The sequence below is a fragment of the Cibotium barometz genome, chromosome 53 (assembly GCF_041138505.1).
Source record: "Cibotium barometz isolate CiBa-2024 chromosome 53, ASM4113850v1, whole genome shotgun sequence".
Lineage (NCBI taxonomy): Eukaryota > Viridiplantae > Streptophyta > Polypodiopsida > Cyatheales > Cibotiaceae > Cibotium > Cibotium barometz.
Window position 1 is genome coordinate 29,020,559 of NC_141098.1, and position 24,051 is coordinate 29,044,609.

Genomic DNA, 24,051 nt, shown 5'->3' on the forward strand with positions numbered 1-24,051 from the left:
TTAATGCAAAACATCATTGCTTTTTTGAACTAGCTTTAAAATGCACATCCCATCTTCCAGAGACCAGATAAGAAAGTCCTGATTGTCATCAAAAAAGTGTACCTGAATACGTGCATTTTAGCAACATCAAACCTATGAACCGTATGTACAGGATAATTCTCCATAAATCTTAAAAGCTGCTGCTTGCAAGCCAGAGAGGCCCACGTAACAAATCACTTCTGAGACTGTACACTTGAAAATGCTATCCTCCTCAATTTGTACAGAGACAGCTGAAGCATAAAAGGTGCTACAGCCAAATAGCATACTTGTTAAGGATCCCAGAAATCTCCTTTGTTTTGTTGAAGGTACATTTCGTTACAAACTGCAACTCTACATTGGCTTGGTGTTTGCTGCACTGTGGCCTATCTTCAGCCCAAGTTAGACTGCTGGCATGACAGCTTGAAAATCCAATATACTATAAATGATGATGCAACACTGTAGATGTATACTATTCACACAAAGATACACTGTTTTGTAACTTGAGCTTGCCTTGTACTCTTCACATTGATGATACCATAGCACCGCGACGCTCTGCCATGACAAGTGCACAAGTCGATACAGACAGCAGGACCAAGTAACCTGTTCTACCTCCCCCTCTCCCACTTCCCAATGACCAAAAAAGTAAATAGACGAAGAGAATTTTACCTCCAGCAGCGACCACCTTCTCAACACGAGCAACAATATGTTTACCATATGTATACTTCTTCAATGCATGCAGATGCACCCGGATACGGGAAAGTAGCACTTCACGCTGCTGATCATCACATGTTTCTAGAACTTTCTGAACAACATAATTAGCATACTGATCTTTCATCATAGCCTGCAGCAAGGATAAACCACCCATTAGCTTTCCACCAACAGCAATATCGGGAAAAAACTGCCCACTTAAAATATCCACCAGCAGTCACCTGACCATAGTCACAAGAAACGTTTCGAGGTTTCTCAGGTTTGGTTTCGTCCCTTGGCTAAGAAACCGCGAGGTTTCGAAAAATCAATAATTTCACAAAGTATACATAAAGAAATTATAGTAACCATCTAAAAACATAGTGTAATGATGAAAAAATGGTGTCTTCTCACACATCTCGGGGAACTATCCTTATTTTGGTGAGGCATTATGGCAATTTTGTTTGATTAGATGCCACAAGTGGTTCAATCAACGATTCAATTGGGAAAGATTTAAGACATTGAAGGATGGTGTATAAGAATAAGGGGAAAGAAGAGAGGAGAGAAAAGAATGAAGGAAGGAGGAGTACAGGTGAAAGAAGTAGCAGATGATGGAAAAGGGAAGGACGGAGTCACGAGAAGAAGAGGGAAGGTAGGTGATGAGGAGGATATGGAAGAAAAACAAAAATAAAAAAATCCCATAAAATTTCTGGGAGGGGAAAAAAATGAAACCTGAAATTTGGGTGAAACTAGAAACTGGAGAGGTTTGGAGATTTTTTAAAAACGTTTCGAGGTTTCGAAAGCTAGAAACAGGTTTTTTTGTTACTATGCACCTGACTCATCATATCATAAGGCACTCAAAAATGCACAAACTTAAAGAAGGATTAAACCTTAAGGCAGACAGCTAGAAGAAAATAGAAATGCAAGAAAAAATTATCTTCACAATTCATGGAGTGCCCGTGCGCATGCAAGAGCATGTGTGTGCATGTGTGCATATGAAGTGTGCATTCGTATGCACCATAGATGTGTACAGTGTGAATGTGCATGAGTACATGACACAAGGTACCACCGCGCTGCATGTGTAAGCATGCCATGGAGGTATGTTGCCATGCTGGTGTGATGGCATGCCACATGAGCAGCACTATCCCAGTATAACTCTTGCCTTGTGTAAGCATGCACCCATTGGTAACTGGGTGCGTGTGCTTGTCTTGCCACGAGCGCATGCCACATGCATGTGTCGTGCAAACTCCCTCGAGGTTAATTCGATGCATGCATGCATGCATTGGTAAATGGGTGTGCATGTGTGTCACCGGATACACATGGCAGGGTGTGCCCATTGATAAGCATGCACTCTCAATGAAACTTCGGGAAAGAAAAGCGTAACTCTCAAGAAAAGCTTCAATTGTCCCCACCTGCAAAGGTTCATTCTCATCTGTCTGCCCAAGCATCTCTGTGATCAAAATCTGACGTTCTGTGGGACCTCCAAATTCCAAGCATTTCTCAACAACATTGGAAGCAAACTTGTGTTGGCTCATTTGCACAATTTGGCCAGCCATCTTGGTCAATATCTCACTTCGTTCCTCTGGTTTCCCGTGCTCCAAAATGTGCTGTCAAAGGACATCAAAAACAAGACTTCAAATCAAACTGCCCTTGCACCTAGCCAGCTTTCACAAGGCACTCCATTGAGAACTGCAGTCATAAGAAACTACACACCTGTACAACATAATTGCCATACTGATCCTGTGCTAAAGTACAGGCAGAGCGTAAGATCTCCTCCATTATACCACCTTGTTTCTGATCATCATTACAATGCTCCAAAACCCGCTGGCAGAATGTAACCAAAAAACGTCAGCACCACAATTCTAAATGTACAAATCATCACATTAAAATCCCCCAAAAAAATATATATATATTTTTGACCTGGATGACTCGGCAGCCATAGGGATGAGTGGACAGCATCACCACTTGCCCATGAAATGCCGATAATATGAAATTAATGTGATCAGGAGGAACACACTCTATGCACTTCTGAACTACATGATTTCCATTTTGGTCCCGCACACATCGCATGACATGGCCATCCAGCTCAGAAATCAGCCGGATCTGCTGTTCCATATCAACAACTTCCAGTGCCTGGGGACAGTGCCATAAACACACAGAACACTAGTAGTATTGAGAAGCCTTTCCTACCATGTTACTGAGCAGCACTAAGCTATCCCAGGGTGTCACACTTAAGAAAAGAACTGAGGACAACTTACCTTCTGTATGACACGGCACCCATACATTTGAAGGCTTAGGCTAAGAACATGACCCACAAGCTGTTCTGCAAGCTCTGACCTCTGTGCAGGACTTCCATGCTCAAAAAACTGCCACCTCAAACCATTATAATAGGAAGTCCACAAACACTCCAAAAATCAGAAACACACTTTACAGAACAGACTTATTACTCTTGGTTTTTAAAAAAACAGAGGAAACTAAATTCTCATATAGCAGACTTGTGTATGAAAGCTTGACAAAACCCTTGCAAAAAATGGAAGCAAATGGGCTAGCAAGGACAGACCAAGGCATGAAATGGGTAAAGGGAAGTGCTATTACTGCCACTCTAAATCCTATATCATGATAAAATGTACAAGATCAGCCAATCATGTGAAAGCTCAAACACCATGCACCCTTATCATGTACGTATTCAGGCTATGCGAATATATCTTAGTTCTGTGTGCAAATAAGGGCATCCAATCAAAATGTCACATCAAGTAGAACCCTAGTCACCAAACTTAACTCGGGTCACATCTTGAGTCCAGTTGATTTAAGTCACGAAGACTGGGTCAATGAAAACAGAACTCAAGAGAACCAATAAACATCTTGCCTTAGCCAATGACTAGCCAGCGAACTTGTGGGTCATAAATTCATATCTCGCACAAGATAAACTCGACATATCGTAGGTGGTACACTTAGGTTTAGAGCTTGGCTCAGAGGGCAAGTAAAACCTGCTCCTCCATAACTTATGCATGACCAATCCTTTGTCCTGCTTGCCGGAGGGGCAGTGGTGATCGAGTGTGCACACAAGTGGGGTCAATGCCATTATATAGGTGATGATATAGTATAGTGTACAGGGATGGACAAGAGAAAATGGATACGCTACACATGACCTTAATGGTACTCTGTGGCCAGATCCAGAAGGCTTCACAGACGTGCAGGGAGAGATGTCTTTTGCTACAGTGCTCTCAGTGGTTTGACAGGATGCTGAGGCCTGGTAAATGTAGATTTGTCTATGGCGCCGCAGGAAGAAGAAGAACGGGGTACAAGGCCTAGGTTGGGGTTTTGGAGTCTGGACAGCCCATGGCTATGGTGGGTGAAACTCCATGGTGGAGAGAGAGAGAGAGAGAGAGAGAGAGAGAGAGAGAGGTGAACTGTACAGAAAGAAAGAGAGTCAACAGTGGCAAGAGAGAGAAGTAATTGCACGACACAATGATTACTGATTACATTGATGTAGTATGTATTTTCCAACTGGCCTTAGGCCCAAGATCTTCCCGTAGTTACCATTTTTCACCACCCGTAGGCTCTTTTATATTGGCATATATGATATAACTTTATTTGTATTATGATATTATGGAGTTGACCTACAAGTTCCACCCATTCCACTGCAATCCTTTTCTTTGCGTCTATCACCATCTTGAGTGTACTGTGTACTTGCTTCACTGTGTAGAGCTATTGTGCTAACCCCACCTGTCTGTCTGCAGCAACCCAGCTAGGTCAATAGTGGTGTCTGTAGCAACCTAGCTGGGCAAATAGTGGTACCAGAGCTTTGCAACCAGGTTGCTGTCACGCTGGCGAGCTTCCGTCCATTCGCACAGGGCAAGCGGCCCGACCTAACTCTTCTGTCCGGCGCTGGCACTGGTACCATCGTTCTGGTCCAGTCCTGCTCCTGCCACCCTGCCTGGTGCCTCTGCTCCACTAAGGCTGCCCAGTGACCGGTTTGGCCGACCAGCCCAACTGCACTAATGCGGGGAGGTCCGCCTCCGCCCAGCCCACATGCGGCGCTCGAAGCACAGTGGGCGGAGCTCCACACACTTTGTGCCTTACATGGCACACGGCTCATTTTCAAGTTTTTTGGGGATGCCGACTGTCCAGCGATTTCACCATCTGTCGCTATCTCGACGCCCCCATCGTCGTTTTGCGGGTGCCGCCCATCAAGCTGCCTGTTGTCTTCGTCGTTCCCACCCCCGAGCTGCCTGTTGTCTTCACTGCCCGCTGCCTCCACGAGCCTCCTTCGCTGATCCCAAGCTCATTGCTTCCATCTCAAGGCGCCTTCCCATGCAACACTCGCTTCAGGCCAACAATGGTATGTGCAGATGCACATCTGGTGCAAGTGAAGGACCTCAGTGACTCCTATATCTTCTCTAACAACACCTATAGTGTCAAGATGTTAAAAAGAGGTGTTTCTGCTTCAACTTCGAGGCTCTGCACATTTTCATCAGTACATTTTCTTCACGCCCTACACTTTGTCATTTTTTATCATACTTGTAGGTGCTTCTTACATTCAATGGGCACTACCTATTGGGTTTAGTGTGGGACAATTTGGGGCTTTTTGTACTAGAGCCTATGTTTGCATATTTACGCTTTGATTGTGCAAAGATTTGCATTACTTGTGCCGTCAGGACACTACAAACATTTTTTGCAGCCTTGTATTTGGGGCAAAAAGTTTACTTAGGAACTTGTGATTGCACATAGCACTCCGATGCATTGGGTTTTTGCTTGCAGGTGCTTTTTACAGCATACTTGGTTGCAAGTGTTTGCATATCTCTTAGAAGAAAGATTGCAGCATTATGGCTGGGAACACAATTGATATATTTGGGGTTTTGTCCCAAGAGGACAAACTCGATGTCAGTAATTACTCCTTGTGGAGTTTCATGGTCCGAAACCACCTTGTGGCCAAAGGTTTATGGGGTTATGTACCACATGAAGATGTTCGCCCTACACACATAGCACCTAACACACCTGGCCGTGGTGCTCAGCAAGCTACAGCACCTACTCCTCCCTCACAGGAGAAGAAGACATGGGATACTCGTGATGCCCAACTTCCAAGCGAAGGCTTTGATTGTTTTGTCAATAGAACGATCAATAATACCGCATTGCAAGACCTCACAGCGACCTTGGGATGTATTGGAGACAATGGAATGAGGCGAGAGTTGCCTTTCTTAGAATGGAGTTGGAAAATGTATCCATGGAAGCTAGGGACGACATGGCTAATCATCTTACGAAGATCCAAGATCTTCGGGAGCAGTTGCTTAACATTGATGAGGTCATTCCTGAAAAGGAGTTGGTCTCTAGGACAATATCATCACTACTAGAAACTTTACCTGAATTTCCACACATCACTCACTCTATCTATACGGGGAAACCCGGAACCAATCTTGTTTGGTTTGTAGAGCTGGTTGGTTTGTTGCTACAGGAGGAGCAGAATCGGAAGAACAAATCTTTCGTCATGCGTGGCAGTGATGGGGCTTTTTGTTGCCGAAGGCAAGGGCAAAGGAAAAGCCAAAAGCAATTTTCAGCCAAAGGTTGATTTGGGACAGCCTTCACAAAAGGCTAAGGATGATGCATGCAAAACCAAGAAAAAGGGTAAGTGTCACTACTACAAAAATCCGGGTCACTATTTAAATGAGTGCACAAAGCGGCTTGCATTGGAGAAGAAAAAGAAAAGCCATGTCATGACCCTGTGAAATTGGTCCAACATAAGTGTGAGCATGGTGGTCGGTGAGCAGGATAAATATGTAAAGGTTCATATTTGGGGCTAAGGTTTTTTGACCCATGTGTGGACAACCCCAAGTGTGAAGGGGGACCAAGGAATTAAAGTTCATAAGGTTTTATAACCTTGGGTGGCCCCTAGGAAAGTTTTAAAACTTTAAGTGGCCTCTAGGTTATTTATGGGGGGGGGCTGCTCTACTTTTGGAGTACACGCCTCTCTCTCTCTCTCTCTCTCACTTTTTGGAAAAGAGAGGGGCTGAAGGGCAGGGCTAGAAGCTGGCGTGGAAAAACAGCTTGGGAAGAGGAGGAACCGGCTGGTGCTACAGGCAGCGCAAGTGTTTTGCTTACTCTCTCTCTCTCTCTCTCTCTCTCGCGGCAATCTGGCTGCAGGGACAGCATGTGAGATTGCTCACGGGCTGGACAGAGGAGCAGGGGCAACATCATACTGGCGGACTGTTTGCAGGCAGCGCATAGGAGAGACAGTAGGGGCACCGGACTGTTCTCAGTCAGCGCACAGAAAACTGAACAGCAGGGCGGCGGGCTGCTTGTAGGCGGCGCACAGAAACTGAACTGCTACTTCTCTCTCTCTCTCTCTCTCTCTCTCTCTCTCTCTCTCTCTCTCTCTCTTGCTTGGCAAGCTGGAAGCATTCAGGCTTACTGTAGGCGACTCAGTTGACGATTCACTTCTCTCTTTCCCTCTCTGGAGAAAGGTGGCATAAAGACTGTAAGTTTCTCTCTCTCTTTGTGAGTAGGTGGGACTGCAGGTGGTGTCTTATGGAGTCTCTCTTTTCACTGGCTCGTGACTGTTCCGGAGTTGTTCTCTCTAGCCCTTTGTGAGAGGAAGGGTTTGGCAGTTCAGAGTGTGGAAACAGGACAAGATTGTGGGCTGATTTGGAAGAGTTTTGTGGACTGTTTTCATGGCTGAGTTTGTGGCTATGTGCATGGTTCAGTCAAATACATATTCAAGACCTCATGAATGTCAAGACTTAGCAGATTAGAGGAGATAACAGTGTGGTGTTCTTGGGACACAAAGCTCTGTAACCTCTATGCTAAAAGGTCCTTAGGATTGGTAGATTGGACTTGCAGACATATGAGCCATGAATGGCCATGTTGTAATCATTTAAAACTTTTCCATTGAAATTGAATAAAGAAATACCTAACGGTATTTTATCGTAGGATATCCCAAAATTTCATATCGTACCAAAAATTCCCGTACGGTGTCGTATTTTTGTACCGTGACAACCATGCTCATGAGTTGTTTCCACCTACTTGGAAGAATCCTTTTGATAGTTTACTGCTTGGTGATTACAACTTTAACCTTTGCACATATTTCCCCTAAAGTTATGCTTCATATATTATCCCTCATCCCCATGTATTCATCAATTTTATCCAACATGTTTCTTGGTTGAAGCCCTCATTGGTTCAGCTTTGCAGGATATTGCACGAGCAACAACCGGACGTGGTAGATGAAGCCGAAGTAATTGAGCCTGAACAAATTCTCCTCCACAGATGGAAGCATGGATCCGATCGAAGACGAGAACAATTCTACACGAAGTTTCGAGACCAAGGTACCCATGAAGCAGTATGGCGACGAAGAGTTCTTTCCAGAGTTACCCCAACTCTTGGCAACGTGGAGTCGTTCAGATCCGCTACCTTCTAGTCTTGACACCCTCAAGCACATCAATGAGATCAGAAGAGAGGTCAGAAAATCTGTCAATGTGGGTAGAATATGCTTGGCATATGCCCACATAGGATTGTTGGGGTAAAGGCGTTATGCCCACCCTTATAGTGTGTACAAGCCCATAAGTTATAGTACATAGTACACTTAGTACTTTTAATGTACTAAGTGCACTATGTGTACTAGTGCAATATACATGTGTGATAGGAGAGTCACACACTCACATCTTGATGAGTTGACTTATCCCCACAACTCTCTCTCTCTCTCTCTCTCTCTCTCTCTCTCTCCCCCTTGTTTCTGTGTATGTCTCCCACATGAACTCTAACCCTAAAATTCTCTCCCATTCAACTGGTATCAGAGCTTAGGTAGCTGTCTTGATCCTCACCCTTTGCCCTAGAGCTTGCAATTTTCCGTTGCAGCACACTCTGCTCGCGTTCTTTGTGCATCTCTGCTGATGTACAAGCCTAAAGCCTGCGCGTTGCTGTACCTGCGTGACCTGAAGCTCTACAGCAGCGCAAGGATGTGACTGCTATCAGCTGGCTTAAGCAGTGCTGCCCTCAGATCTCCCAGGCGCAGGTGGAGAAGAAGGCGAAGGCAGGGGTGTCAGCGCTGGGCAGCACACGTCCATACATTGGGCGGATAAGCGCATGCGAGGCGAAGGCGAGCTAGAGCGACTGGTGGCGTTGAGGCGTTTGGTCGCTAATCGGCTGGCTACAAGGCGTGTAGCGCTACTAGGCGGAGGCGAGACGAAGGCAGCAATACGTGAGCGTGGAACGAACACGTGTCCCCGTGAAGGTCGATGCGCTGAGCTACCCGTCTGCCTGCATACGCACATCCGGGTTGTCTTTCGTGCGCCTACCTCCAAGCGCCTGCATCTTAGGCGCCTACAGCAACAGCCACGCTGCCCAACCAGGCAGCGCAGAGGGCTGCCCAGCTAACCAGGCGCAGCCAGCGTTTCATAGCAGCAGCAGCCAGCCATCCGTACACGCACAGCAACGAGCAGGCGCATCGGCGTCAGACGTGGCCCCCCCCTTCTCCTGCAATAACAAATAAATTCAGCGAACAAATCTCAGAGAAATTCAAAAATTAAGAGGTATTTGCCTTCAATTTTGGGAATTTCTTATCAATTCAATCAATTGAGCAGGTACAGGTGCCGAATTGCTCAATTTTTGAGCAAAATTGGCAAAATTGGGTGACATTGGTCACAATCAGGATCAATTTGCAGGAAATTGGATGTCGAAATTTGGGGCTTTTGATGTAATTGTGCAATTAAGCATTCATACATGCTGTATGATGTGAGAAATCGACGAGACCACACTGTGTTGCTTCTGGGAACACAGATCTGTATGTGAATCCTCTATGCTAAGAGGTCTTGAGGGCTGCCAGATTGGACATGCAGGTTTACTTTCCTTGACTGGCTTTGTTGTACTCAGTTAAACTTTTCCATTGAATTTAAATAAAGAAATACCGAGAAGGGCGCCAAGCTTTGGGACCAACAAGTGTCATTTTTCCTTTCTGTTCTGGAGCATTCTAGCTCTCGTTCATTTGCTATTTGTCTGGACTACAAGTGGATAGGAGTCTACCGCACTTTGGTTTCTACCAGAGGCCGGTTTCAGTGAGCTCATTCCGTACAGAAGGCTGTCTCGAGAATGTCCACCTCAACAATCCTAACTTGATGGTACCCACTCTTTAAATCTAGTTTCGAGAACACCTTGGTTCCATTCAAACTCTCGGGAATGTAATCTATTCGAGGCATCAAGAACTTACTCTTGATTGTCAGCTTATCGAGAAGTGAAAGACAAAGCGTGGCTCAAGCCAGAGACAAAGAAAGTTCCTTACGAAGTTTCAAGACCGACGGACCCACAAAGCGGTTTGTCTTAACAAAGACTTCTTTGAAGTTGATGAAGCTGAAGTGATGGTTTAAGAACAGATCCTTTTATACCGCTTCAAGCGTGGCTCAAGCCAAAGACAAAGAAAGTTCCTTACGAAGTTTCAAGAGCAAGGGACCCACAAAGCGGTTTGTCTTAACAAAGACCTCTTCGAAGTTGATGAAGCTGAAGTGATGGTTCAAGAACAAATCCTTTCACGCTGCTTCAAGCGTGGCTCAAGCCAAAGACAGAGAAAGTTCCTTACAAAGTTTCAAAACCGAGAGACATAGAGGAATTTTACCTACCACTCAAATGATTGAGGGGCATTTCTTTTGGCCAGGCATGAGAAGAGACATCGAGGCTTATGTATGTGCATGTATCACCTATCAAAAGGTGAAATTTGATAGGCAAAAAGGCTTCCCGTTTGCTTTGGTCTTTGCCAATTCCAAACCAACCACATTGCCATGGATTTGCCTCGTACACAATATGGCAATGATGCAATATGGACCATTATGGACAGGTTTAGTAAGCAAGCTCACTTCTTGCCTGTGAGAAAGACCACAAAAGGTAAGCATATGGTCAAAATCTTTATGTCACACATATTTAAGCATCATGGAATGCCCAAATCAATGTGGGGAATAGAGATCTCAAGGCAACGAGTCTCTTTTGGAGAGCTCTTTTTGACAATATGGGCACTAAGCTGAATTTTTCATAAGCTTATCATCCTCAAAACATATGGACAAAGTGAAGCTGCAAATTCAACCATATTAGATTTACTTAAATGCTATGTGGCCGATTAGAAAAGTTCTTGGAAGAAGTATTTAACTTAGCTTCAAATTTTGTTGTACAAAACACCACTACCCAAGCACACTAGTTTTCCTTGGCACCCACCTAGTAGTCCACACCTCTCACATAATGCACGTATATGTATCAAGATGTACATAAATCCTAGCCCACACGCCTCCAAAAGGAATCTCGTATGACCATGACCTGTCAACAAAGCGGATCAGATGAATACTGACTGAACTGACCCTTGCTATTTATATTGTCATGGAACCAGTGTTGCATAGAAACGCGTTTCATACAGTTTCAAAACGTACGAAACATTTCGAAACGTTTCGTACAGTATGAAACGCGTTTCATACATCATGCAGTTTTTAAAAACCTTAAAAAACGTTTTCTTTCGTGGATCGTAGGGCGCAGTTTATCACGCTTCCCAGTGGCCGCCGCCTGTGAGTTTGCCGATTTGTGTGCCATCCTTCGATTCCTTCCATCGCTTGTGTCGGCCCCCTGCTCCTTGGTGTCCTTGGGCCTTGTGGAGGTCTTCCAAAGGGGTAATGTCATGTTTTGCTTTAAGTTGGTTTTCTCTGCACAACTCACAAAGCAGCACACTTTTTTCTCTTCCATCAATATTTATGGCATATCTTCCACGGTCCATTCTTGCTCTATTGAGATTAGTTTATGTTATGTGTCGCACTTGCAGGGCCAACAATCTGCATTTATCCCCGCCTTGTAGGATGCCTCGAACAGGTGATTCTCTTTGGAACAATGTCACCTTCGAGTCTAGATATGGTGGCTCAGGCTCCGGAAAGTGGAAATGCAACTTTTGTGCTGATAAGCACCATGGCAGTGTCACCAGGTTGAAGGCACATTTGTCACAAACAAAGGGTTTCGGCATTGGGCCATGTAAGCATGTGCCACAAGAAATCTATGACAGCCTCAAGGCTTGGAAGGCCATGCAGCTAGGTATCCCCCTTGAGGATATCCCCAATCTGGGAGAGCCTGAAGCATGTCAAAGTGTCTCCAAGAGGACTCGCAGTATCAAAGAGGAAGATACCAGTGGTGAGGTTGCAGGTGGTGTTGCAGGTGGTTCTAGCTCGGCACTTCGAGCCAAAAGAACTAGTCTTCCAGTGTTCAAGAAAGGACATGTACAGGCAGGGATGCAAAAGGCTGCCATGAAAGAGGCAACGAGGGAGTTGATGAAGTTGTTTATTCAATGTGGATTATCCTTCCACATTGTCAAGACTCCTCGATGGAAGAAGGCAATGAGAGCTATCTCCCGCATTGGGTGTGAGTGGGATGGCCCCTCCTACGAGACATTGCGCACTACTCAGCTTCGCAAGGAGCAACTGGCTGTGGAGATGGAGATGGAGCCTCTCAAGGCCACTTGGGCAAAGTATGGTTGTACTTTGCTTTGTGATGGATGGACAGATGCGCGGAAGAGAAATGTGTACAACATTCTTGTGTCCTCCTGCAAAGGCACAATGTTCATTCGTGCCATAGATGCATCGGTGCCAGGGATAGTGGTTACAAGCGAGTTCATTATGTCCCACATGCGCCAGGCAATCAATGAAATTGGGCCTGATAACATTATGCAGGTGATCACGGACAATGGGTCCAATTGTGTATCCATGGGCAGGATGTTAGAGGAGGAGTTCCTCAAGATTGTGGACACCTTGTGCAGCACACAGCCTTGACTTGATGATTGAGGATGTGGGAAAGCTTGATTGGGTGAGCCATGTATTTTCAGCTCCATCTACCATGGTGAACTTTGTCACAAAGAGGCCAAAGGTTTTGAGCATGTACAGGGCCAATAGTGATCTTGAGCTTCTAAAGCCCTCCAAAACTCGGTTTGCATATATGTTTATTGTGGTGGAGAGACTAGTGAGAGTGTGACATGGCTTATTACGCACTGTTGTGTGTCGTGAATGGACAGCATGGGAGGACAAGGATGAGCCCAATGTTAGAAGTCATCTCCTGTCTATTTGTATACACCAGGGCCTCTGTTGTGGGTGTGCCCGCCCGTATATCATTTTTCCACACTCCCCGTATTTTTTCCCTATTTTTCCCATTTTTTCCTAGTGGCTGGAGGGCTGCCAGGTGATGCCAGGACCACTCTGAAGCTGGCCGACTGCATCTGTAGCAGTCGTGGGCTGTCTGAGTGCTGGCCGACTTGTTCTGTGCAGGCATGGGGCACCAGATGCTGGCCGACTGCTATTTTTCAGCAGTCGTGGGTTTTGTCCAGTCGTGGGCCTCTTTTAGAGCTGGCCGACTGCCCTCATGGGCCTGTATATATTGCCCCCCATCCTCCTCCACTTTCTCATTCAGTTATCTCCGGGATCTTGTGTATAGAGAAGAGTTTACACACATCTCTCTGTGTTTCTTGCGCTGATTATTTTCTGCAGTCTACTTGCTCTTGTCTACACAAGTTTGGATATCATTTCCGCTGCATATTCTGACATGGTATCAGAGCCCTAGGCTCTAGGAGATCTTGGGCGTTTTTCTGAGCAAGAGGGGGAGCAACAGGTTGCTGATCGGTGGACTGTTTCGGGCTGAACGGGAAGTGAAGGTGCAAGAGGAAGGCGGGCAGAGGGGCTGGACAGCCACTTGCATATTTCTGATTTTCAGATTTTTTCCCACCCACCCACCCTTTCAGGTTACTCTCCGAGATGGCGGATTTACTCGAGATGGCAGAGAAGCACGTGAAGATTCCGACTCTTCCCACGTTCTCAGTGGATCGGCAGTTGGACGGGTCCAATTATGGCATCTGGAAGGTCATGATGGAGTCAGTTCTGGAGTCATATGATCTTGCTGATTTTATTATCAAAGGGGTGCCAAGGCCGGAAGCTGAGGAAGGGGAGGTTTTATCGACGAGGAAGGACCGAGAGGCACAGGCACAAATGTGGGACCGTGTCAACGCCAGGGTCCGGTCGTTTATATTCCTCAATTGCACACCACAGGTGATCAACCATGTGAAGCACATGACGCTGGCGAGAGGCATATGGGAGCACTTGGCTTCTTTGTACAACAGGGTGTCACCCATGAAGCGGATATCCTTGGAAGTGCAGATGCGGGTTATGAACCCTGCAAAGTCTTCGACGATGCGGGAACACATTAACAAGCTGCAGGCCCTTCAGCAGGAAGTCCTTCAAGCTGGGAAAGAGGTATCGTCCGAAGATATGGCCATCACGTTACTTTCCCACTTGCCTGGTCAGTATTCCGCTTTCTATTCCTCGTTGATCACTAGTGGCAGGCTCAGCACCATTACTTGGGAGGAGCTTGTGCCAATGGTCCTGGACCAGGAGGAACGTTTCACGAACCCTCCACACGGCGGAGGTTCGGAGGCCTTAACTGGCCAACGGTCGAAAGGCCGTAATACCAACAAGGGCAAAGGGAAGGCTTCACCAGATAAGTCTTCCGAGAAGAAACCTGATCCAGAACGAGAGAAGCTGAAGGCCGAAAGATCTTGTAATGATTGTGGCGAGAAAGGCCACTACTGGAGGAAGTGCCCTAAGCGGACAGGGAAGAGTGCTGAGTCCTCAGCCTCAGCTGCGAAGACTCCGGCATTTGTGCACTTGGAGATGGTGGACTCCGATGATTCATCGTCTTCGAGCGAGGAGGCAGTTGGCTTCACCGCAAAGGATACTCGGGAATGGATTCTCGACAGTGGTGCTTCCAGGCACATGACTCCATCCCGTGACTTCTTCCTGGATCTGAAGCGACAGTCAGGTCGTATCTTTATTGGTGATAATTCCACTATTCCGATTCATAGTGAGGGCCGGATGGAGATCATTCCCGACGGCAAGGGGGGCAAGCATGCTTCCCGTGTTCTTTATGTCCCTGCTCTGGGCTTTCATCTTTTGTCAGTGCATGAGGTATGCAAGACTGGCTTTCGGGTGGAATTTGAGGAGCATTCAGTTGCTCTAAGGGACCGTGAGACAGGCAAAGTTGTTTGGGAAGGCGGTGTGGAGAACGGTATCTACAAACTCTCTGCACTCTCCTCACTGACAGGCTCTCAGGTCGAAGACTTGTGGCACTTTCGTTTTGGCCACTTAAATGTGGATGCTTTGCGGCGCGCCTTCCGGGACCAGATGGTGGTTGGCTTGCCGGATGTTGGTAGTAGGCAAGGACGCTGCAGTTCTTGCATACGTGGTAAGCAGCACAGGGAATCCTTTCCGAAGCAGGCTTCCAGGCGGGCTTCGAAACCTTTGGAGTTGATTCACACTGACTTGTGTGGACCACAGCAGATACCATCCTTGGGAGGATCTCTCTACTTCATGCTGCTTGTTGATGATTGTACCAGATTCACGTGGGTCTACTTTCTTTCACAGAAGGACCAGGCTTTTGCTCGGTTCAAGGATTGGCACGTGATGGTGGAGAAAGAGTCTGGATTTCAGGTCGAGACTCTCAGGGCTGACAAAGGAGGGGAATTCTCCTCGACTGTATTCTTTCGGTTTTGTGCAGATCATGGCATCAAGAGGGAATTGGCCAATACCGGATCGCCTTTGGAGAATGGAGTTGTTGAACGTAAGAACAGGACTGTGGTGGAGATGGCGAGGACCATGCTGGAGCATCGAGATCTTCCTCGTCCACTTTGGGGTGAGGCTGTGGCGACAGCTGTCCATACCATTAACCGCTCTCCGACGACTTCTGTACCCCATATGACTCCATTTGAGGCATATTTTGGCAGGAAACCCGATGTCTCGCACTTCCGTGTCTTTGGGAGTGACGCGTATGTACATATTCCGAAGAAGCAGAGGGGGAAGCTTGACTCCAAGTCCCGCAAGCTGGTATTTGTGGGGTATAACTCTCTTTCCAAGGGATACAGGTTGTATGATCCAGAGAGGAACGAGATTGTTGTCAGCCGGGATGTGGTCTTTGACGAGCATGTTCCAGCATCCACTGTCGAGGAGCCGCCACTTCTTGGAGATCCAGAGTCTGATGATGATTCCCAGTCTACCACTCCAGTTGATCCACCTCAGTCATCACAGGAGGTTGAGCCCGCAGCTGGAGTCGAGCCCCCGCGATCACAGGAGGCTCCACGATCTGTTCGAGTACCTAGGTGGTTGATGGACACCCTTCGGGAGTCAGGTGTCACGGAGCTTCCCTCCGAGTGGACCACAGAGGACGGCCCTCGAAGATCACATCAAGTTCGAGATAAAAGCAACACAGCGGAGCTTCTTCAGGTGAACTATGCTCTTATGTCTCGTATCATGCGGGATAAAGAGCCCACTTCCGTAAAGGAAGCCCTTTCACAGGATACTTGGAGGGAAGCCATGCAGGTGGAACTTGACGCCATCGAGAAGAACAACACTTGGGAGTTGGTACCGAGGCCGTCGAAGCGGTCAGTCATTGGTGTCAAATGGGTCTTTAAGACCAAGTACGCGGCTGATGGGTCGGTGGACAAACACAAAGCCAGGCTCGTGGCTAAGGGTTATGCTCAGCGGCCAGGCATCGACTACGAGGATACCTTTGCACCGACAGCACGGATGACCACGATTCGGACCGTTCTTGCCCTTGCTTCTTCTCAAAGGTGGCCCGTGTACCAGATGGATGTAAAATCGGCGTTCCTTAATGGTGACCTGCAGGAGGAGGTGTACGTTGAGCAGCCTCCAGGCTTCATTGTTCCAGGATCGGAGGGGATGGTTTACAGGTTACGTAAGGCCTTGTATGGTCTTAAGCAGGCTCCGCGGGCTTGGAATCAGAAGATTGATTCCTTCTTTATTCGGACTGGATTCCAGAGATCGGTTGCAGATCCGAACCTGTATCTCTTTCGGGAACGCGGCATGGTCACGCTCATCATCCTTTATGTGGATGATCTCATTCTCACCGGCGGTCATGTGGAGCACATTGGAGTGACGAAGGCTGCCTTGTCAAAGGAGTTTGAGATGACCGACTTAGGCTTACTCCACTTCTTCTTGGGATTGGAGATCTGGCAGACCCAGAGGGGGTTTTTCGTCTCTCAGCAGCGGTATGTTCATGAGTTGCTTGAGGCCTTTGGGATGGAGAACTGCAAGCCTATTACATCGCCGATGGATCCGAACACAAAGTTAACCGTTACAGATCCTTGTGAGCCAGTTGATGCCTCGCAGTACCGGAAGCTGGTTGGTTCATTGATCTGGTTGCTGAACACCAGATTGGACTTGAGCTTCTCCGTGGGGCTGTTGAGCTCTTTTATGCAGACGCCATTGAAGACTCATTGGGACGCAAGATTGCGGATCTTGCGGTATCTGCAGAGTACGAAGGATCTGGGACTCTTTTACACAGGAGGGAATGGAGTCAAGCTCCAAGGTTGGAGTGACTCAGATTGGGGAGGAGATCCAGACACGAGGAGATCTACTTCAGGATACACTTTTACCCTCGGCTCAAGAGTGGTTTCTTGGAGCAGCAAGAAGCAGCCAACTATTGCCCTTTCTTCGACAGAGGCAAAATATCAGGCTGCTTGTGGTGCTGCTTGTGAGGTTGTATGGCTGCGGAGGCTGCTACGCGAGATGGGGTTTCCACAGAGGGAGCCCACAGTCATCCAGTGTGATAACCAGAGTTGTATAGCTATTGCTCGGAACCCGGTTTTCCATGCCCGGACCAAGCATATAGAGATACAGTATCACTTTGTTCGTGAGAAGATCTTGGCGGGTGACATCTTGCTACTTTATTGTTCGACGGAGGACAATGCGGCGGACCTCTTCACGAAGTCTCTACCTCAGGCTACGCTCAGGCGGCACTCCAGCTCCCTGGGGTTGGTTACACAGCCAGGAGCTGAGAGGGGGTGTTAGAAGTCATCTCCTGTCTATTTGTATACACCAGGGCCTCTGTTGTGGGTGTGCCCGCCCGTATATCATTTTTCCACACTCCCCGTATTTTTTCCCTATTTTTCCCATTTTTTCCTAGTGGCTGGAGGGCTGCCAGGTGATGCCAGGACCACTCTGAAACTGGCCGACTGCATCTGTAGCAGTCGTGGGCTGTCTGAGTGCTGGCCGACTTGTTCTGTGCAGGCATGGGGCACCAGATGCTGGCCGACTGCTATTTTTCGGCAGTCGTGGGTTTTGTCCAGTCGTGGGCCTCTTTTAGAGCTGGCCGACTGCCCTCATGGGCTTGTATATATTGCCCCCCATCCTCCTCCACTTTCTCATTCAGTTATCTCCGGGATCTTGTGTATAGAGAAGAGTTTACACACATCTCTCTGTGTTTCTTGTGCTGATTATTTTCTGCAGTCTACTTGCTCTTGTCTACACAAGTTTGGATATCATTTCCGCTGCATATTCTGACACCCAAGTCTATAGCATTCTCTCATATGGTCATGAGAGATACTTGGTGGCAGGATGCAGAGGGACTTGTGAAGGCACTTCAGCCCATGTATAGTGTCCTTCGGCTCACAGACATGGAGGGAAGTACCATTGGGCTGCTTTATGAGTTCATGGACAGAATTGGTGAAGCTCTCAATGATTTCACTACCTTGTCGCGTGACAGGTGCTCACCCTTGGGCTTTAACTTTAGTCTTTGAGTTATTTTATAAATCTTGATCTCTTATGTATGTCACATGTTACATGTAGAGTTCAAGATATTAAGGAGATCTGGAATCGACGTTGGGATTGGTTTCATAGGCCAATCCATGCTGTTGCTCACATTTTGCATCCCCTTTGGAGGAATGAGGAGCAATACCTCAATGAGGAGCTAGAGTCAGGATGGATCGAGTACATTACCAAGTTGGTGGGAGTGGGAGGTGATATACAGCTGATGAGAAAGCTCGAGGATGAGCTTCTTATTTACCGCAACGGTAGCCATATGTTTGGGCGAGCTACTGCATTGCTCAGGGAGACACAGTTGGAGCCAGTGTCTTGGTGGGAGAAATACGGTATTGGGACACCCAACTTGGTAAGGTTTCTTGATTCTTGAATCTTGTATCTTTGTCTCGTGAGTCCTACTCTTTCAAAATCTACATTCAAATGCTACTCTCTTTTTGACTCTAACTTAACATTCTTTTTTGTACAATGTAGAGACGGATTGCACTGAGAGTTCTCTCCCAGGATTGCAATTCAGGGCCTTGTGAGAGAAACTGGAGTACATGGGCTCTTTTTCACACGAAAAAGAGAAATAGACTCTCCTCAGCACAATTGGAGAGGCTTGTCTTTTGTCATTGCAATCCGATTGCTAGAACAAAAGGGTCATCCCATTGAGCCTCGCCAAGTGAATCCAGATAAGATTGATATCATGAAGTGCAAGGAGATTCCCGACATTCCTCAGGAGGAGAGAGACATCTATTCTATGCTCTATGAGGAGATCATGGCTCCGGCTCGCACTACACGATCTTCTCGAGAGGCTAGTACTAGTGGTGCACCTGCACCTCTAGAGGATGAGGCCTTTGAGGACTCGGCTACCGGCAGTGACCTTGAGAGTGAGGCTGCAGAGGCAGAAGATGCAGATGAGGATGAGCATCAGGATGCAGATGAGGATGCAGATAGTAGCTAGCAGCTGCCAGTATCATTTTATTTGGACATGTTATTTAGTTTGAACTTTGGACATGTTATTTATTTTGATCTTGAATTTTGAGTCATGACTCATCACCCACGTGGTGATGCTTTTGATTTTTGTTTAGTCATCAGTGATCACCCACGTGATTTGTGATATCATCATATCTTACATGTATTTTGTTTTTATTGAAATGAATTCAATGTGGTCTCTTATAAGTTATGTCAACAGTTTTTTCTTTTGTATATTTCAAGTAAAAAATATACATGTTTTTTTATTTTGTATGAAACCTTTTTGTACCCGTTTCTTACCTTTTATGAAACGTTTCAAAACGTATGAAACCCGTTTCATACCTGCCGTTTCTGAAACGCCTGGCAACTATGCATGGAACTGCCCCTACAACTACCTTACTGCTGGCAGGTAGGTCCTTGGACAAAGAAACACCAAAAATCCCATTAAAAAGCTTGTCAATGCCTAAAAAGGCACCTAATCATAGAAAAGTTGGGGATTAAGCATGTCCACAACTGCGCATGTGACAGCTACCCAAGCAAACTAGTTTTCCTTGGCAGCCACCTAGTCGTCCACACCTCTCACATACTGCACGTGGCAATACGAAGTAAGATAATAACTTCATCTACATAGCAACGACATTCCAGTTTCAAGCCACTATAGTTACCCTAATGACTGCCAAACTTAACTGTTGTGGATTCAGTTGCCTAAACTTCATATCTTGAAGTTCTCTCACATTTTAGCTACTTGGTGACATATGGACAAATCGCTCAGCCACAAAAAATTTAAAAAAAGTAATAAAGGGACATCACTTACTACCTTCTGAATAACATAATTGCCAAAAACATCAGTCATGAGATTGAGAGCATGAGGCAGGACTTCCTGGAACACAGCTGTCTTCTCCTCTAAAGATACAGTCTCCAACTTCTGCTGAATGAATCTGCTACCATGCTGATCAGCACTGAATACATGATAGCAAAAAAATAAGTAAAGACTTTAGACTCACAAAAGAAGTTATAGAGCAGTACATAGCAACTTAACACTTACCTGAACTCTACCACATGGCCTGAGATATCTACAAGCTCAAACCTTCTCGTCTTATTATTCTTTAACTCCTCCAGCAAGGAAGATCCTTTTAGTTCCTCCCCTACATCACTTGTTTTCTGACCCTGCCAGCCCATGTAAGCGCCTCCAGCTGTGCTCCTACCAGCCCCTGAAGGAAAACGGAAGTTGCGCTCTGCCTGTCTTAGAGAGAATGCACCAGGAACTACCGGAGAACCAGGAAGCACAGGGCTTGAAATTGGAGAGTTCCCATATGGCATCACAAAACCAACACCAGGAGGACTGCCATAGTAAGCCGGGCTGATGGAACCACTTTTGCTACCCATGGGAATACCGTAGGAGCCACTTCTTGAAAACTGGGCCTTTTGATCTGTAGGGTAGCCAAACATTGAGTTTAAATGATTTTTTTGCATCTCCAATGAATCCATGTGATAACCTCTAAGTGAAGAGGGATCATTCAGATTTACAGCACCCCGAGCATCCTCAGCAGAATACTGCTGCAAATAATGATAGTACAACGGATCTTGTAAGTGGGAATGCAAAGAGGTCCCCCCTTGACCTGCATATTTGTACAACTGCTGCATATCTAAACCTACACCATTGGGGGATCCCGATAAAGGTGCCCGTGCACCCATCCCGGCAGCTACAGCTGCTGCGGTATCATACGCCATTGAGGATGGATAATTAGCCATCATTGCAGGTATAAGAGCTGAGTTCATGGCATATCCTCCTAGTCCGTAGTGAGGAGCATATGCCTGCAAATTCTGATAGTACGGATTTGCAGCCATGTAGGACATTGCTGCTGCTGCAGCAGCAGCAGCATACATATTATTTGCAGTTCCAGTCTGCAAGTTTGGATTCTGGGACTGGGAAATAGACGGTCCATATTTGGCTTGTGTCCTGTTACTTGATTCTAACCCAGAAAACCGGTGCTGCTGCTGGTGAGGAGCTTGAGACATCTGTAGCTGAGCTTGAGTTTGAGGGCGATTATTATGCTGTGAAGGGTGTTGGAGACGTAAAGAATGATGATCATCTCCTGTTTCCCGCTGCAATTGAAACTCCTGTTGTTCAGATAAGCCACTTCCTTGAACACCAGACAGGCTTAAACTCTGCAAAGAAGTTGCCAATTCAGCAGCTCCAGCTGCACTAGTGCTGCCAGCCAATGGCCCACCTTTTCCAATGTTTAGACCTCCAGTCAATACTGACAAATCAGGCTCTGGTGTTGGGAGCCTTGCAACAGGACCTGAAGACCCCGAAGAGCTCCCCATCATATGGACTATAGCTGGATTAGGTGTTGCTGATCGAGAGCTCAATGCAGGATTTGGTGTTGCTGATCGTGAACCTAGTGCAGCAGTAGGTGTAGCTGAGCGTGAACCTGTTAAAGATGCAGTTAGTTCGGCCACAGCAGCAGCAGATATGGATGAGTCCCGCAGATGAGCTAGCTGTCCATCCAGTCCAGCAGCTCCATCAATGGCCTCTTCATTAGCCACGCGACTAGAAGGTCGCAACTGGGTGAAAACAGGAGACGGTGTTCTTGGGAAATCTTCCTATTGACAAAAAAGCACCAAAGTTGAATCAAAGCTTAGGTATTAATAGGTATAACCACACCACCAACATGTGACATCAAACAAAAGACAGAATAACAAAAACCCGTTCTTAATATTGTCAACCCCCAACTCAGTGAAAGAATGACCTATGTTTCAGCAAAGGCCACAAGCAGAAAGGCAACAAACGATTGAAAGCCTTAGCTGACCAGAAGGGCACATGTTAAAGCAGTTCAAGGGCATACCTGTATAAGGTCTACCAAACTCTTTGGTCGGTTCCCATATGACAGCCCTGACAACCCATCGGCACCGCGCTCACCACCCCACACCTGTCTCAACAGATCTGCCATTGGAGATTTTTCATCTTCGGAAGACTCGGGCTCCTCATTGTGAGTTGGAAGCATAGGTTGTGAGGAGAACAAGGACCTGCTGTTACTGTCATCAAAAGATCTGAGCTTTCTCTTGTCCCCTAGGCCACCAACTGCCAAGCGTTGAGCAAGAAGATAATTCTCCCGGGTAACTAGGGGTGGAGGCAACCTTGGATTCAGATTGACATGAGAGTAGTAGTAGGCTAGATATGCTGGGTCAGAGCGAAGTTCTTGCTCGGAATCAATGATATCACTACCATCACCAGACCCTGAACCTGCAAGCTGGTTGCTGAACATACCTCCCATAGAAGCCAGAGATCCTTCCACACTGGGGGGTGCGCTTCCACTGCGATGAAGAACCATATCCCTCTTGTTGATAATATTATCTAACCGGGAATGGCTCCTCAACAACATGCCTAACTCCTGTGCCACACTATCGTGTGCCAAAGAGGTGTTTAACCCAGCTCCATCTGAGGCTCTAACATTATCAGCCATCCCTAGGCCTCCCCTCATACCACCTGCAGCAATTAACCTCATGGGATCCTCTGTTGCCATTCTGATTCTCCAAACTGGACTAACACCTGCTTAATCTTTGCTTAGCTTCACTGTACAGGTCAATACTGATGACTTTTTTCCTCTGTGCAACAACTCTGCTCAAACACTTAACCAAAGCACTCATCAAACAAACAGCAGGTTCTCTGTATGCTGGATGAGCACATATATGATCTGTCAGTCACACACATACATAGAATGAGATAAATGCAATGTTTATAGCTCCCACATTCGTAGATATTACTCGTACATAAACAGTCCTGCAATAAAGTAAACACGGCATAACAACTTATAGGTCGAATAGCCCAACAACATGAAAAAAGAGCAGGGAACATCGAAGATACCAGCAATCATCATCCAAAACTCACCTGGAAGGAATGCTGTGATTTTCTCCCTTGTGGTTGAGGCAGATCGAGTCTGCAGATAAAAACCTCACGACTCTGTCTGTAGCATTGAGTGGGAGGCTTAGCGTGATCAAGGGTCTTCCTTGTCAAAAACTGTCACCTGGTGATAAGCTTTTCATCACGAGTCGGAAATACCCTGAAATCCGCCACAAGATCCATTGGGTTAGGGATATCAATGAGTCCAAAGGTCCACATTTTCACAGAACTGAGAAACCCTAAAAACAAAGAGAGGAGCAAGCCATTGCAGCCTTGGACAGAGCACAGGACGAGGCGAAAAGCACAAAAAGCCCTGCAACGATGAACGCCGTGGAAAGAAAAGGTATAAAAAATAACAGAAACCAACCGCGACTAAGCAAGCAAGCACGGTTCAGTGTAGAAAGAAAGTTCTGCAGTGTACCTGGAAACGGATGCAGGTGAAGTCGCCGCGATGAGAGCTCCATGGCATAAAAATCCAAGGAAAGCTTGAAGCCCTAAACTCTGCAAGCTCGCTCGCTCTCTCGCTCTCTCTCTCTCTCTCTCCAGATTGCAAAAACACCGAGCTAGGTTGAAACCCTACAATTTGTACAGAAAGGGGCGCTATACGCAAGGCCGAACCACACGCAGGGCTATGGCGCGATCGAGAAAAGTGAGAGAGAAAACTATAGAAGTCTGCTTGTGCTCGCGCGTTGTGGCGGCCCCGAGGGCCCTCTAACCATCGATCTCCACGATCCAACGGTCTATGTTTGCTGGCCTGTTCTGGCTGTCGTGTCTCAAAGAACGGAGCGTTCGACGGCCGGCTGACCGATCGCAAACCCTAATTGTGTAACATCAGTGGCTTCACTAATCTCGATTAGTGGGCTTCATTAGGATTAGTTTGATTAACTCCTGCCA

The 24,051-nt window shown here is 46.7% G+C and overlaps 2 protein-coding genes across 6 annotated transcripts; one reads left to right on the forward strand and one right to left on the reverse strand.

Moving 5' to 3' along the window:
* On the reverse strand, positions 1-24,051 carry LOC147608499 (pumilio homolog 3-like). 5 transcript variants are annotated; one of them, XM_086789264.1, is made up of 12 exons: positions 23,579-23,959; positions 23,146-23,317; positions 22,971-23,037; positions 22,103-22,875; positions 20,299-21,860; positions 20,071-20,212; positions 2,961-3,068; positions 2,623-2,835; positions 2,416-2,526; positions 2,115-2,309; positions 685-859; positions 1-570 (listed from the first exon to the last, which is right to left on the reverse strand). In XM_086789264.1, the coding sequence occupies exons 4-12, from the start codon at positions 22,778-22,780 to the stop codon at positions 539-541; spliced, it is 3,216 nt and encodes a 1,071-aa protein (XP_086645390.1). In that variant the 5' UTR covers positions 22,781-22,875; positions 22,971-23,037; positions 23,146-23,317; positions 23,579-23,959; the 3' UTR covers positions 1-538. The 5 variants fall into 5 exon arrangements, with proteins under 5 accessions (XP_086645390.1, XP_086645392.1, XP_086645387.1 ...); XM_086789266.1 differs by having other exon boundaries at positions 23,146-23,470; positions 23,579-23,932; XM_086789261.1 differs by lacking the exon at positions 22,971-23,037 and having other exon boundaries at positions 22,103-22,951; positions 23,579-24,051.
* LOC147608500 (uncharacterized) lies at positions 18,062-18,794 on the forward strand. Its single transcript, XM_086789267.1, has 2 exons — positions 18,062-18,243; positions 18,327-18,794. The coding sequence occupies exons 1-2, from the start codon at positions 18,068-18,070 to the stop codon at positions 18,667-18,669; spliced, it is 519 nt and encodes a 172-aa protein (XP_086645393.1). The 5' UTR covers positions 18,062-18,067; the 3' UTR covers positions 18,670-18,794.

Coding starts and splice junctions, on each gene's coding strand:
- LOC147608500 (XM_086789267.1), top strand. CDS start 18,068: ATGGTCATGAGAGATACTTGGTGGCAGGATGCAGAGGGACTTGTGAAG. Junction 18,244..18,326: donor ACTACCTTGTCGCGTGACAG/GTGCTCACCCTT, acceptor TGTTACATGTAG/AGTTCAAGATATTAAGGAGA.
- LOC147608499 (XM_086789261.1), bottom strand. CDS start 22,780: ATGGCAACAGAGGATCCCATGAGGTTAATTGCTGCAGGTGGTATGAGG. Junction 3,069..20,070: donor GCAATTATGTTATTCAGAAG/GTAGTAAGTGAT, acceptor TTGAGGTGGCAG/TTTTTTGAGCATGGAAGTCC. Junction 860..2,114: donor ATGAGAATGAACCTTTGCAG/GTGGGGACAATT, acceptor TCCTTGCTGCAG/GCTATGATGAAAGATCAGTA.